The sequence below is a fragment of the Apostichopus japonicus genome, chromosome 20, assembly GCF_037975245.1.
Source record: "Apostichopus japonicus isolate 1M-3 chromosome 20, ASM3797524v1, whole genome shotgun sequence".
NCBI classification, from domain to species: Eukaryota; Metazoa; Echinodermata; class Holothuroidea; order Aspidochirotida; family Stichopodidae; genus Apostichopus; species Apostichopus japonicus.
The window spans coordinates 25,158,587-25,174,526 of NC_092580.1; the positions used below are offsets into that span (position 1 = coordinate 25,158,587).

At 36.5% G+C, this 15,940-nt stretch overlaps 1 protein-coding gene across 1 annotated transcript; it reads right to left on the reverse strand.

The window, feature by feature from the left end:
- Positions 1 to 608: 608 nt before the first annotated feature.
- On the reverse strand, positions 609 to 15,506 carry LOC139960856 (E3 ubiquitin-protein ligase RAD18-like). The gene is made up of 13 exons (XM_071959487.1): positions 15,338 to 15,506; positions 14,464 to 14,545; positions 12,948 to 13,080; positions 12,414 to 12,513; positions 11,478 to 11,766; positions 10,662 to 10,761; positions 9,886 to 9,994; positions 9,131 to 9,203; positions 8,336 to 8,409; positions 8,153 to 8,219; positions 5,867 to 6,513; positions 3,875 to 3,960; positions 609 to 2,815 (listed from the first exon to the last, which is right to left on the reverse strand). Exons 1-13 carry the CDS (start codon positions 15,386 to 15,388, stop codon positions 2,686 to 2,688), a joined length of 1,941 nt encoding a protein of 646 aa, XP_071815588.1. The 5' UTR covers positions 15,389 to 15,506; the 3' UTR covers positions 609 to 2,685.
- Between the last annotated feature and the right edge of the window lie 434 nt (positions 15,507 to 15,940).

The window sequence follows — 15,940 nt, forward strand, 5'->3', positions numbered from 1 at the left end:
CTTGAGAGCAAGGTCCTCAGAACAGCAGAGCAAACCACATTGTCTCATTAAACAAATCATATATTAGGATAACCATATCCATATCATAACTGAATTCTATAGCTTGCCCAAATCTTTACAGAGTTGTAATCTTTCGATCTTTAAAGGGCTAAATTTGGTCCAATAAGATATCAAGTGAAGGGAAGGTGATTCTGTGTGACACCATACAGTCAATATGTCAACATTGGTTTTGAATATTCCATTTTAATTATGATTTATTAATTTGAAACAAAGGGAGAATATTTTAATCTGTTTGATTCTTATTCCATTTCTGTTACTGAAGCTGGAGTTTCATCTGTAAGAAATTATGAACAACTAATTCTTCAACCTCTTTCACACCCGTGTAGTGATACTAGTGCATAGCATGAACATAAACTGACCATTCTTATAATAGGCACTGTCAACATTGGTTTTGAATATTCCATTTTAAATATGATTTATTAATTTGAAACAAAGGGAGAATACTTTAATCTGTTTGATTCTTATTCCATTTCTGTTACTGAAGCTGGAGTTTCATCTGTAAGAAATTATGAACAACTAAATCTTCAACCTCTTTCACACCCGTGTGGTGATACTAGTGCATAACATGAACATAAACTGACCATTCTTATAATAGGCACTGTCAACACTGGTTTTGAATATTCCATTTTAATTATGATTTATTAATTTGAAACAAAGGGAGAATACTTTAATCTGTTTGATTCTTACTCCATTTCTGTTACTGAAGCTGGAGTTTCATCTGTAAGAAATTATGAACAACTAAATCTTCAACCTCTTTCACACCCGTGTAGTGATACTAGTGCATAACATGAACATAAACTGACTATTCTTATAATAGGCACTGTAGGTGATAAAGTTATCCTCCTATTGTCTTTGGAGTTAATTGCTTTAAAACAATTACACAAATACAATAGTAAGTCCACCCTGCAAGTATTTGTATAATGTAATAGAACTGTGGTTATAATGAGTCTAGTAATATCATAATAACAATGGTATGATAACAATAGTGTCCCATGTGTATGGCTCATATTTCAGCAGAATGCGGCTTATGACTGTGTCCAGTTTTGTGCAAGGAATATCGTCAATAACTGAAAACATTTACTGGCTAACAGATTCCCAAAACAGAATTTTTGTTTGTAATTTATTCTGCAACACTTCTTTATGTCTCGCAAGGACAGTTCAATTAACATGACTAGTGACGGTGTACATTACACAGATTAAATGTGAAGCAATGAATTGGTGAGGTATTGTTGTTTTGAGGCATGGCTCTGCTCATATCTTTTAATCTCATTCGCTACATCCAAACATGTTTACTGGCACAATTCTTCACAATGTACTGTGATCCTGCAGAGTAATGCTGCACTCCATAGTACTGACACTTTCCTTAGGCAGATGCAGTAGACTTGAATCTTCTATAAAACCATAAAAAGCAAACTACAACAAAGCCTTGGCATTCTTTTACATACTGCATTGATCGATTCTGTGTTTCATTAATGTTAATTGAATAATAATTTATGAAACTAACAATTTTTAATGAATCTCTTTCACTGACTTCTGACCAATGAATTCGCAGCAGGACTTCATGCTTATGATTGATGACAGGCGTGTTAATGTTAATTCAACACATTTGGTATTGTGTTTCATAGCTCGTGACCACTCTCAGCCACTTAAAGGGTGTGAAGACTCGCGCACAAAGAAACGTCTCATGCCAGTAATCTGACCTAGTTTCGAAAATGGTGTAACAGAAGTGTTAGACACCACCATCGATCCCAGAAAATACACACACAGCTTGCTACCGTAGGTAATTAGACACTAGCGTACAGCCAATACATACAGCTGCGGTCAATACCCACAACACAGTGTACATAGCAGCGATGGACATCTCAGGTCTAAATAAAAGATAACAAGGTACCACGTTTCATTACTGTCTGCATTTAGAAGCGAGAAGAAAAAAACTTCACTTGCAAGCAACGGAAAGTTAACTTTTTCAGAGGATGGCAAATGGTTTGGGGCGAGTCTTCAATGCCTTTAAGGCAGCTGAGATATTCATTACAAATTCTGTACAGACATTTGCTCTGGTTTAAAGCAATAAAAATCAATGATATCAAGATCAGTCGGATTAAGAAATGAAAAGAGCTTGCTATTTCACAACGCCACTTCCGTGTACCAAGAGTGGCCCACTGAGCTTCCATGCCGAAGGCTTGTCATCAGTTGTGATATTAACGCCAGGGAATACTTAAAGTGTTTGCAACTTCATAAAACCTCATTACAGCTACCTGCAAACTTTGCAGGTAGCTGTAATGAGGTTTATGAAGTTTCTGTTATAAAATAATACAATTATATGTGCTTTGGTGCACAAACACGGCTATACATCTTTGAATTTGTGTAGCTATATGCCCAATTTTCATCCAACCCGGCTTTGCAAAAACCAGATAAAAATATTCCTGAATACAAACTAGGAAAACTTCTTTTGCTCAAACTTGTGGATCTGCTTGGCTTGAGGCTAAATGTTGGAAGCATAATGTAATAGGGTGTTATCAGTAAGACTACATCCCTATCTGCCCATATTCCTTTGTTGCAAAGATTGCTGGAGGACTCAATACACTTGTCAATGCATATTTGATACCAGTTAGCATATTGCATTGCTCACATCTTCTTGTTTCTTTTGCTAGCTCGTCTTCCAAGATCTTCGGTCACATTGGACAAATCCATTTCCAGTTGCTCTAAAGCAGTCTTCCTTTTTCTCCTCAACTTATTCTGGGGCAGCGGCCCATCCCTAACGAACAAAGAACAAACAGTAATAATTAAGCGCATTCACAATATGTGAAATTTGTATGAACTGGATAAATGACAAAAAGATGAGCTGGTATGCAGGAATTTCATTTCAAAATTAAAGGCTTTGAAGTTTTAAGTCTCATTTAACAGTTTTCACACATTTTTAGCAAAATTGCCTCGTGATATTTAGTTACCAACCCAACTTTAATTCATATATTTTCAACAAGCACCCTGTATGGCAATAATCAATACCACTGTGCCCATAACACATATTTTGAGTGGGAAGGTATTCCACTTCTATCTGTAATGTAATTAAGATTACAAACCACAGATAACCATGTCATGTTCATTTTAGTAAGAACAACATTGTTTGCAGTAGCTGTCATTTATCTGCAAAGTTGTACAGGAATTACACTGCAATATGTTATCATAATGATATCCATCAAGCCCTTTGCCCTCCTTTGCAAAGGCCAACTTCATGTTCATTTCTTGATATCAGGAGTTACAAAACTGGATAATTAGTACTACGAAAATGCATGAAATGTTAATTTGGATATGGTCTTGAGTAGTGGTTCACTATTACACAAAGTGATGGAAGATATTACATTTCCAAAGGTCACATTGCTGTATTTCTACATACAATTAATTCCACATAAACACAACTGGAAGTTGCATTGTTATGTTGAGATGTACAAGTCTGGTCTGTTTTAAGTTGATCATACTCAACCCTGATCTTTGTACATTGGTCTGGTCAACCTACAGTATCAAGCTTAGTGCTAAAGATTTGAACAGTATAAAAACAGAAGGAATGATGTGGTTGAGACATTAACATATTGGTAAAGTAGGGAGTTTCTTTGCAGTAACACACGGCAGTAATTAAGGCATTACGTTATGTTGTTTTGGACTTGCATCAAATTTTTATGCGATGAAAGCTTATCATATAGTTCAGACTGGGTGTATATAAATAAAACAAAATCAGAACAGCAAGGAGGATGCCTACATATGGCTACAGTTGACCATGTTACACGTGTTAAATATGTCAGATAAATTGAAACTCTACCTTTTGAGATATGCAGGTTCTAAATGCTCTTGGGCCAAACTTGGTGAAGAACAGCTGGCATAAGAATTGGAAGTATCATCCATATCCTGCAACAAAGTGAATGAATATCTAAAGTTAACTTTCAGTCACCAATCAGGTCTGGTCACTTTGGCACAGTTCAACCAGAATCCAGTAAACCAGCACACCTGAACATGTATTACTGTGCTGATCAACTTAAACTAGTTTGTCTGAATGGTGGGCCTCAATCTTGTGACTTTGACCCCTGCTTCACCTCTTAAATGTTTACAGTGGTGGACTACATACTGCTGTTTACAACTTTCTTGGTGCACTGTTGTAAGTTATCCAAAATGGCAATAGAGAATATATGAAGAGAGAATGGTACAGACAGAAAATCTACCATCTTATAGAGATTCTGATTAAACTTGAGTAAGAAGTTCTTTGGCTTCCAATCAAAGGGATCTGTCTGCACAATGAAAGATATTGGTCAATGTACAATATTGAATGCTCTTTCCAATTTTATTATCACTCGACTGCAGTTACTACAGTAAATATGGCAAAAAGGAATAAATGCACTGGATGAATAATAAGGATGAAGAATCTCATGCATTATCATGAAACAAATATCTGGTTGAATACAACCCAGTAGTAATAGTAAGTTTCTACTATTGAAATATTTCTTGTAAATGAAAAGAAATCCATATGCTCAAAGACACCAAACATTTCTTCTTTTTTCTCTTCCTACTGGTGACTGACATTTACACAACTGAAATATTATTGATTGCTGACTGACATACAAGTTTGATTACAGCTTTCATTATCAGTACATCAATTGTGTTTAGGGGCTCCTATTACACAATCTCCTTAAAGCAGGGGTGGACAACCTTTTTGAATGAATGGGCCAGGTATAAGGAGTGAAAAACTGACTGGGCCGCACCTAACCAATGACCTGCTGTTGATTTCAGACCTTTGATTCCGAGGACTTTCAAGCAATAGGCGTGTGTACTTAATCTGTATTCACAAAAACATAATGTCAATACAGTACAGTTGATAATTAATGGGGATAATAGGCCTAACTGACAGCATCATTAGTGCCGATAAATTCTAAGCAGCTAGCTCGTTTTTTGTGATGATGTAAAATAGATTGATTTTTTTCCTTTTCTTGAGACATCTCATGGGCCGCAAAAAAATCACTGGCGGCCGCTTGTGGCCCGAAGGTTGCCCACCCCAGCCTTAAAGGGTTCTGCATTTATACACACGATCACATGTTAAGAAAATGTTACTGATTTGAACTGAGCTTTTGCATTTACTAAAATTAGCATGATAATAAGAATTTTCTGTTTCCTCCGTCTGATAAGTCATCAACATAGACAATTAAAACATGTATTACTGCATAGAAGTTATGAACGCAATATACGGTACAAGGTAAGACAGGTGGAATTAGCCAAGCAATACTCTGGAAGGGCTTCCAATGACTTCTGCTCTGCATTGAATGCTATATATGAAAGCTGCTATACAAGTACAAATATGTATAGCAGTATAATATACAGGAGCCATGTAGTACTTTATAAGAAACAAAGTTCAGAATATTCTAAACACTACCCAAAATCTGAACAGTAAATTGTTCTAGTTCTGTAGTTTAGACCTGAGTAAATCTATATAGAAATGTTGAACTTTTTGCAGTAGGTCAAGTGCTGATATTTCCTTCAAAATTTCATAAGTTTTCTACAACTGTTTTGGCATTTCTGCCAAAAATCTAACCATTTTCTTTTGTTACCTTGTAGTTGCATAGCAGTACATTTCACTGAACCAGCTGAATGTCAAGGAACAATAACATCATTGAACAGACTCATTAATCAAAATTAAGTTAGGAATATCTGCCATTGTTACTAACTTATACATGTGTTTTTGGAAAAAAATCTAACACAAGACTATTTTAAGGAGTATTAACACTACGGCAGTCAAATTTGTGGACTTAAACTGAAGATCTCTCACCTTCTTCCTACTGCCAGTAAACACAGGACTAGTTTGGTCTGCCATATGGTTGGTCTCAATTGAATTTGCTTTATCATTCATAGCAGAGTCCATCTGAATGTTTGAGTCGGCTGAAGTTTCTGACTGCTTGCTCTCGTCAACAAACTCTTCTTCAGAAATAGATGCACTATCAAACAGAGACGGGCTATCTGGTTCTAAATCGCAAATTTCGTTTTGGTCTCCTCCAGGGAGTTCTGGCAAAGGTGGGCACTCTCTGAGCTCTGAGGTAGTGGCTACATTTGTCTCCAGTGACTTTACAGATACTATCGAAGTTTGTTTACTTCCAAGATTTTCTTTTCTTTGTTCAAAGTCTGATAAATCCGACTCATCACTTTTACTACTTCCTGCTGAAGAAAACTCTTCAGTTACCTCCGTCCCTGGCCCACTTGATTCAGATACAGTGCCTAACAGCTCTGGTTTTGCTACATTGTCACTGGTGGATTTATCGCTGATGGAGTTTACTCCTGCATTTGATGGATTGGACGGATCACTGCAGGGCTCGTCCTGTAGGTTTCCTGCATTTTCCATACTTGGCAACTTTTTGGAGTTTTTCATTTTCTCCTTGGCAATTTTGATTAAATTGTCAAATTGTTTACTGTGATGCTGCACTGTGGATGAATTAGAAAGTGAGTATTATAGCAGGACAGAAAATATGTGGAGGTCGTGACCTTTGTTTTGGCTGAATACTATAATATCCTTTGACAGAAATTTGTGTGAATGCTTGCCCAAACAACTGATCTTTAGGTAGCATTGAGTGTTTGACTGTAAGTATTGACATACATAACCAAGTGTTGGTCACCAACATTCTTACCAAAGATGCTGGCATTAGCCACCTAGATACTTTTGTTTACGATAATGTTAGCTAAGCCACCTGACAGAGAATACAAATGCCAGCATGATCTTTGACAATGCTCAAAGGAAACTTGAGCAGTTAAGATAATCAGCTAAGTTATAGTTGATCATGACATGGAATACACTATAGATTGACAGCAGTGTTAATGTCTTAAAACAACAGCTACACAGCCAAACAGTTTCAAACAGGTCTCATGAACAAAATGAACTCACAGGCCTGATAGAGAGAACATGAATAGCACCACAATAATATAAGTTATCATAAGCTAATGAATAACACCACAATAATATAAGTTATCATAAGTTACGATTTCGTATTTAGTTTGCTGAGAACACTCCAAACAAATTATTTGCATGCAGAGATGCCATCATCTTCATAAATATTGTAATTGTTGCTTGTTTAGCACCACATGCTTTAAATCTACACCCTGTAAACAACTGGAAACACTTGATTTAAAGGTGTGCAATGTCCTATCTCCCCCCACCTTTCTTCAAAACACCTCCTCTCTTACACCTCATTGTTGTGGTGCCCAAATTACACATCTGTTTAGGTCGGTGACACTGTCAAACTACATACTGTCACAACGTGAAGAGTTTTCTCTCATAGGAGTATAAGAGTGAGAAGGTACCATAGACTACACATTATTTTATGCCATATTAAAGTCTTGACATAACAGGTACCTGAAATCACATTTCACTGATCATTTTCCACCTTTCTGACTGATCTTATTTTGAAATTTGTTACTATGGTATTACTATAACTGAATGCAAACCTATAAATCAAGACTTTTTAACCAGGAGTGAAACTTGTCTTTGTCTTCTTTTACCTTAAATGACAGATATGCTTACAATGAGCAACTAATCCACGAAGCATATCATTAGCAAAAAGTTGAATATGGGAGACATACTTGAAAATTTGTGCCGGGGGGGGGGAGAGGGAAGGGGAGAGGTGTCACACTGCAATATGTCATGTCTAGTGCCACCTGGATGTGACACCTTTTTACTTTCCCTTTTCATTGTACCAACTCCTGTGACAACTTCATGTTAGGCTCAACATTTACAATGCCCATAGGGGATGAGCAAAGGCTAAATAAACAATTAAAAAAGTTCAAGTTGTACAATGATGTCCTATGTAAGCTTGCTCTAGGCTATTCTTTTTGCTATTAAAAAAAAATCTCTGAAATGGAATAAGCTTTTTTTGAGCTGCTAAGGTGAGTTAATCTTCACATGCTACTGTGTTTGTTTCTCCTCTATTAAGAATACTAAAGTTTCTGGTACGGTGCTTGCTGGAAGTGGAAAGATAAATGTATGACATATGCATATTAATATACTACTATAACATTATTCATTGCCATGAGTGAATAATTACCGTGATTGAGAATAAATATAACTTACAGTAGTTTTGTTGTGACTTGGAGATGTCGTCTTCATTTTGACATTTCTCCAGGTTCAACTTGAATGCCTGAAATTAGTAAAAGAGGCCACAGTCATTGTCAGCCTGAATAAATTAGGTTACAAATTTTCCTAGTTTGAACACATCTTTCGTTTCATCAATTGTTAACAGATTTAATTTAATACCTGAGATGTAGATTTTGGCTGAGCTTTGTTCCGAATCTTTTCCATCCTCTCGTAGTACTTGATAACATCATTCACTGTAAAAGTACAAAAGAAACCAAACTTTGTTATGATGCAAGAGTCTGTATGCCATTTAGACAGAAATCAAATCTGATCAACTTTGCAGTCAATGTTAAACATTCAGACTATGTACCAGTCTGTAAATCAAACCTCAGTTTTACATATATTCAAGGAGGAAGGAAGATAACATATTCTGCCAAATAATCAAAGTCCCAAACTGTGTATTAAACCATTTGATTGAATTGACTATAAACTTTGTTGCAATCCAATGTTTGTCCAGTAAAGATATAATTTAGCAGCAATACTGCAGAACATCACTGCATTGCATACTGTAAGGATATTCCAGTGACCGAATTATAATGCAAAAGAAAATGCTGGAAATTGTTTTGGCATCCATAGGTGAAAATCACATGGACATAGCAATACATATGAAGAACTATTCCAATGGTCAAATTAAGTGTCAAAGCTTGATTGTACTGTAGGTCTCTGTCATATGGTAGCATGCATTATTATATATGATGGGGGGGGGGGGGGAGGGAGGGGTGGATTACATAGGAAGAGTGAATGGTGGAACATTGTTACAATTTCTTATGAAGATGTTGATCCACCATATGCTGATTCTTAACTGAACATACTGTAGGATAATTCAGCACACTGCATGTGATTCATCAACATGAGTGATACCAATCAATGTTCAGTTACATGCTGATGTAGGAATTGCTGTAACCAATAATGTACCTGGAATGGGATCGTCAGAGTCGCACTGGGCGTTATACAGAACTGTGAATTCTTGCATTCTTCGGATTAACTCCTGTGAAGGGAACAAATGAATTTCTAAGCTCTTCCGAGAGTAGCAAGTTTTGGCAAAGAGGGTGGAAGGACAGCTATGACATATATAGAGTAGTGAAGAAAGTGTATCCATAGGGTTTAAGCTATATGGAAGGTGAGTTGGTGCTTCAGAGGATTTCAGAGGTATGACCCTCAAGGCAAATTTTCAGTTAGTTGGGCGAATTTTCCAAACATTAGAAAATTATCTACAGCTTTTCAAGGTTGGTCGATGGAGACCGATTAAGTTGTTTTATTAACATCCATTTCATAATCCAAGCTGGCTTTAACGATCAGGCATTCTGAGCATTGATTCTGAGCGCTGGGTGCTAGTGGGTAGTTGCTCAGGTCTCATGGAAGATCCTGGGTTTTGGTTCTAAAACCTTGCAGATTGCTGCTCTAGTTCAAGCTAGAGGTGATAGATCTTGACTGCACAACTGAACACAGCATTTCCTCTCCTTTGATTTAATTTTAAAATTTCAGAAACCTTGAAGTCTGTTTACATGTTGTGTTCAGAGGGTCATAAAACACAAGTGGTTAATGGCTTCTTTGAAATGCATTGATGTATAGTACATATTGAACTACATAACAATCAATGAATATGGTCCCATATGAACATGTCAGGGTTTATCTTTCCAAAAACAGGAAAGTATAATTAGTTCTGGTACCTTTCTTGTGCCTTGGGTAGCCAGCTTGTACTCTTTCAGTTTCTTTCGAAGCTGTTTGTCAGACATGATGTTATAAACTAATTTTGGAAGTGGCTTCCTCTTCTCTTTCCTGGTGAGATAACATAAATGAATGTCAGTAGTTACTCACCAGAATGGTCAGTGTCACATGCACAAGTTCTAGCATTCTGTACAAAGTCAACTGTATGATTAGGGCCACATACACAAATGATAGCAGAAATAAACTGTGAACATGAATGATTAGGGTCAGATCCACGAATACTAGCAGGTATTTTAGCTATTGAACTACTGCAGGCCATGTTACAAGACATGTATATGTGTGGGGGAGTAGGGGGGGGGGGGGTTGAGTGGGGAATAGAATCATTAGTCATAATTCAAATAAATGAAATAATAACCAATAGGGGTATCAACCAGCAACCAGATATAGGTGTATTTGGATTAGAATCCTATCTTTTTGAGCCAGAATATTCAGAACTTAGAGATTGAGACTTAGTATAGTCTGTACAACCCATATAAGTTTACACTTACTCTGATACAAGCACTGCTGAAAATTCTCAAAGCTTAATGGAAATGTTTTCTGACTAGTCATTTCACAATTGGTGACAGCATATTATTCTGTAGTATTTGCTCACCACAAACTCCCAGAATTTGTTTTTCCTTTTAGCAATACAAAAACACATGATAATGTAGATCCAAGCAGTACTATATCTGTAGGTAGCAGTTCTGAAAAGAGAAATCTATAGAACAATCCTGCAAACCTTGTAGGTTTCTGGTTTTCTGAGCTTCTCTTGAGACAGGAGTCCAAGTGCATGTTGATGTGCTTTAGTGCCACAGGAACACCACAAACAGGACAAGTAGCTAAAAGGAACAAATGATCAACATACTTTCAAATAACGACAGGTAAATAACTTTAAATTGTTAAAAGAGAAAAATATCCAAAATGTTACACCTACTGTACTTCCAAACCTTAGTTGTACACACAATCTACACAGAGGATTTCAATGAATGTAAACATGAACAAGAGTAAAATTTCTTCTGTTTTAACACTTTTCTTTCTATCTATAGTGCAGGAATTGGAGCAAATCCTGGTGCATCATAATGTATAGTTTTGGTTGGTACAGTAGTTTGTTGGAAATGATACTGTACCAAGAGTCTTGAGAGAGTGTTTTAACTTTCTATTCCCACCAAAGATTATTGCTTAGCCTAAATCTAGCAGAGATGAAACCTACATTTGCATTTATTTAATTATCATTGACTGTTAGCTTTCCTTTAGTACGATGATAATAATCACTGTTTGGGCCAACAAGATATACTATGTGGAGTGCATAATACTACTGTATTAAACTTGTGATCAATGTGAGTACATTTAGTGGAAAGCAGAACAATGCTCAATATCAAATACAACCATATTTTATTTTATACTTGTTCAAGCATGATTTGGAAACATGTTGTAGGTCGCATATACACGTTTCTAAAGCAGATTTAACGATAGATTCTAAGCAGTAAACTTCCTGATGCCACTAAAGTCCACTTCTGGAGAAACTAGTACCAACAGATGTGAGCTGGCAGCTTACATTTATCACTTCTGGTTGATGGAATGGTGGCAGAGTTTTCATTCGAGGTGCTGGCTGATGGAGAACCTTCAGGAGGAGGAGTAGTAGGGGAAGTCGACTTGTCTTCTTCGATGATGACCACATCTGCATCATCGGATGGACTGATATTCTCTTCGTTGGACCTGTTCAGTGGAACATCTTCTGATAGCTCCGGCTTTCTCTTTGGGGTTCCTGAGGAAAAGAATCTTGAAGCTTCCTTCACAGCAAAGGTCGTTCCTGGGGTCAGTGAGGATGCTCTTTCTGAAGATTTCTAATGGAAACAAACAAGACGTGCATTACTGGACTGTCAGGGTCCAGTGTTCATTGGCATGAATTTAAAAGAGTAGAGAATTTATTCTGCATCCAAAATGAAATGAAAAATAACATAAAAGAAAAAAAAAGGGGGGGGGGAAACAGAAGATTGATAGAGTTTATTGAGCAATATATCTCTAAACTCAAATTTCAGTTATCATATGAGGCTACTATTATTGGACAACAAACTGGTCTCATGAATTTGCTATACACTTGAAGAACAGACAATGTTATTGAGTCTCTCGAGGGTGGATGACTTAAACCCTAGAGGAAGAACCTGGGGACTGGATAATGGATATTATTCAATTTCAACCAAGCAACACTGTTACGAATGCAATATCCTGGGTCCTGGGACAGATATTCCAAACAATGCTCTGTAAATTAAGAAAGCAGGAAATTAAAGGTGAATTGTGAGCTGGTATACTGAGTTAATAGTTACCAGTTTGCTACTAGGCTTGGAACAGGTAGATGGTTCTATAAGTGCATTTGTACAATCCTCATAAAAGCTCAGAAATGATAAAAGGGTCGTTCATCAAGGCAAGAATGTCGGGCTTCAAAAGCTACAGTATCATGGAAATTGTAATTTCAAAGTTCAACACAACTCACAGGTAACCTTTTTCCATCTTTTCTGCTTGTGGGAGTAACCATCTCTGATGTATCATGTGACTTTTCACCTTGGCCTTTGCATAGCTTCAGAATGTGTGGCCTGCATACAAAAAAGAAGAGAAATTTAGGTACTATATAACACAATTTGAAAAATGTACATTGGCCCAAATGTTAATCCCTTGACTGTCCTTTTACCCCACGATTACTGGCTATTCAACCAAATGGTTCAATTGCTATACTCAGGCCAGTAATTCATTCAGAAACCTACAGATGTAACCATCATTAATTAGTAGTATATAACACTAATTTTGCTGGAAAGGCAACTGAACACCCACTAACTTTAACTACTGTACCGCCCTTAAATCAACACATGTTCCTCACTGAGATGTTTTAACTGTGAACACTCCTCAATATCTGAGTATTACTTGCATTGTAAATTATTACCCCCGTCTCCCCCTCCCCCTTTTGTTCCTAAACTTTTTTCACCCACACTGATGACTTTTAATTTTTCAAAATAAACTTGTGTTACTGTACCTGACTTGTACAAAGTTTTTAACAATTTCATCTACTACTTTGTTGTTGCGAATCTCTCCTTCGATGGTAGGGGTGTTGCACGTAGGACACTGGCTCTTGTAGTTCATGTACCTCCGAATACACTGAGAACAATCTATTTAAAGATCATGAAAACAACCATCACTTTCAATCTCTATATACAGTATGCCACAACTGATAGTCTCTGTGAAGGATAGCCAACCTGCTTTGAAGTGAATCTTAAAGGTCTACGGACACCTATGAACAACATTGTCCTAAGCATTCTAATAGGCATTAGAAATCATGAAAAAAAATGCAACTCCCATCAAAATCCATCAAAGATTGACAATTTTAAAAGTCTTTTTTTTTTTATTGCTAGTTTTATTTAATATTTAGCTAATAATGCACATTGCTGATGTAAAGAGAGTGACTGCGTAATTTTTCTGTTATTTATATTTTTCTTCGGTTTTTAGAACCTTCGCTTCAAGGACACTGAACAGTTAACACATAGGTTTGTGGCCTAAGGAGATTTAAATTTTTTTTTAGTTCTCTTCTTTAGAAGAAAAGGAACATCCCCATGTTCGAATGATATGTGTGGGCTTGTAATTCGGGCTTAACTTATTAAGGGCTAAAACAAGAAATTTTTCTGAGCTCCACATCATAGTTTGCAAATATCTAATGAATTTCCCTGATCTACAGTATCACACACAACAAATGTGTATATCTTGGAAATTTTCAACAGATTTTAAATGAGATTATCACACACAACAAATGTACTGAATACGGGCAAATTGGCTAGGTGTCTGTAGTACTTTAAGGGAACATGAAATGGTCAAGAAACGATGAATCGCTTTCTAATCTTACATGTAAGCCGACCATTGTCACCTTTTCTCAATTTTCAGAACCATGCATAATAGAATTTTAAATACATTATTTAGAAATATCATTGATCAACATGGATGGTGGCCAAATATTTGACACACTTGTTTCAAAGTAATTTCGTGTCACATCAGCAGAAAACTGAAAAAAGTAGATTATTTCATTTGATGGTGAGATGAGAACTATGCAAATAAAGAATGTTGCACTGCAAAGATGTGTATAACTTTATCTGTGCAGAGTAGATCTGCATTTTGTTTATATCAGAACTAGTACCAGTTTCGATATCACTATCTTAGACAATTACCTGGAATGTTTGTTCACTATATTATGCCTTTTTGAAGGCCATGGGAAAGAATGTTTTAGATGTGTGTCTGAACATTTTTCAAAATAATATGATTTCTATGCACAAAAACTGCTATACTGTACATCTTTGCACTTGTTTACTGTAGCAATTTGCCCATTTTGCACAGCATTTCCAATCCAATAATGAATAAATTATGTACATGCAAATAAAGTGCTGTTAAAGGTACAAAGTCTTGTTTGTTACTAATTTGTTCCTTACTCACATGTAAATTGTCAACATCACTGACAATAGAATATAATGTAAAATTTATGTGAATGTAACAAATCTTTGACTTACAATTATGTGAGCACTTTGGAAGTATCATAGCGATGTTAAGAAACTCACAGCAAATCCCACAACGAAGGAGATTGTCTATTGTCTGCAAAATTAGAATAATTATGAAAAATAAAGTTTGAGTTACATGTCAACATCTTATTTGCAAAACTATGCTTTTGGTAAGCCCAATTCCATTAAAACTGATAGCATGGTTAGGCCTAGGATGCTGCAATTTGTGTTACATAGTCAACCCTGCACCTTCAAAGAGAAGCCAATCCAATTATCATCACTGGTGATGTCATATATGTGAAATTCCTAGTCTAGGGATGTTCCCGATAAACCACTTGTCAAACAGAGCTTAGGCCTAAGAAAAATGTTCCATTTTAGTCTAGCCTAGTACTAGAAGTACTAGGCTAGTCTCAATGTTTTCTTCCCACACAAGACTGAAGGATTGAGCAAGTACTTAAATTATGACTTACAAGTACTACATCAAGCCACTCCAACTTACATTCAGGAATTTTTTTGGAATGACCTACAAATTGTTGTTTTTCAGGGAGTGCATGCTACATGCAGGTTTTGGAACACTGGCAGTAAGCCTACTTACGCTTAGTTCCTCACATTAGGCCTAGGATTTTACTGTACTACTAACGTTAGGCCTATGCCTAAATGAAATTAATAGTTTAAACGTTTAGGCTAGTACTAGTTACTACTTTTACTACCACTAACTAATAGTGGGTGTAGCGTAGTTACTGTGTTTGGCATAACGAGTTGGCAGTATAGGCTAATGCAGTTCGGCTCATTTGTATGCAATAGATGATAGCTTTTCTTACGTGAATTTAAGTTATTTGTCTTATCTCAAAGAACAGTACAGGTAACGCAAGACTAAAAAACTCACTCTTAATTCAGGCATCGTTGCCGGCCAGTCAAAGGGGTCTGTGAACTCCATGCAAGATTCACTTCGAAAAAATTCGTAAATGATACTTTGAAAGGTTGTCCCGCGCAAATGTACGTAAATTGCGCAATATTCATAGGCACTGGGATGTACGGAGCTGTTATCATCGACGTGTCGGTACATGTCATGATTTAAAACCTTCTCTTCTACTTGTACAGTCACCATGAAAGAGATCATGCAATTTCGTTGGTTTTACGCACTATATGCAACATTGGACACTTAATTTGGACCCCACATTCACTGATTTTTTTGTATTGAAGGTTTTGCTATATAGTAGCTTGGAGTTAGTACACGGAGCAGCTGTTTTACTTGTTTTACAAGTCTTCTGAAGAATAATGTATAGGTCTACCTTGCGTAGGCCTAGTTCAATAGATTGAGTCCACCTTACTTTATTTAAAAAAAATGTATCGAACGGTCAACATTTTAACCATCATATATGCACTTTAACCAATATTATCCATTCCAAGCTTAATTCGGTAACGAACAGGCTACTCATGTTTAGGCTTATAGATGACAAGAAACTGGCGACCATATACTAAGCAACTG

Bases quoted from the DNA above. Each gene is read 5' to 3' on its own strand.
- LOC139960856 (XM_071959487.1), bottom strand. From the start codon at position 15,388: ATGGAGTTCACAGACCCCTTTGACTGGCCGGCAACGATGCCTGAATTA. The intron at 13,081-14,463 runs GTAAGTCAAAGA...ATCTTTAAATAG, and splicing joins TCCAAAGTGCTCACATAATT to ATTGTTCTCAGTGTATTCGG. The intron at 11,767-12,413 runs GTGAGTTGTGTT...TGTTTCCATTAG, and splicing joins AAGATGGAAAAAGGTTACCT to AAATCTTCAGAAAGAGCATC.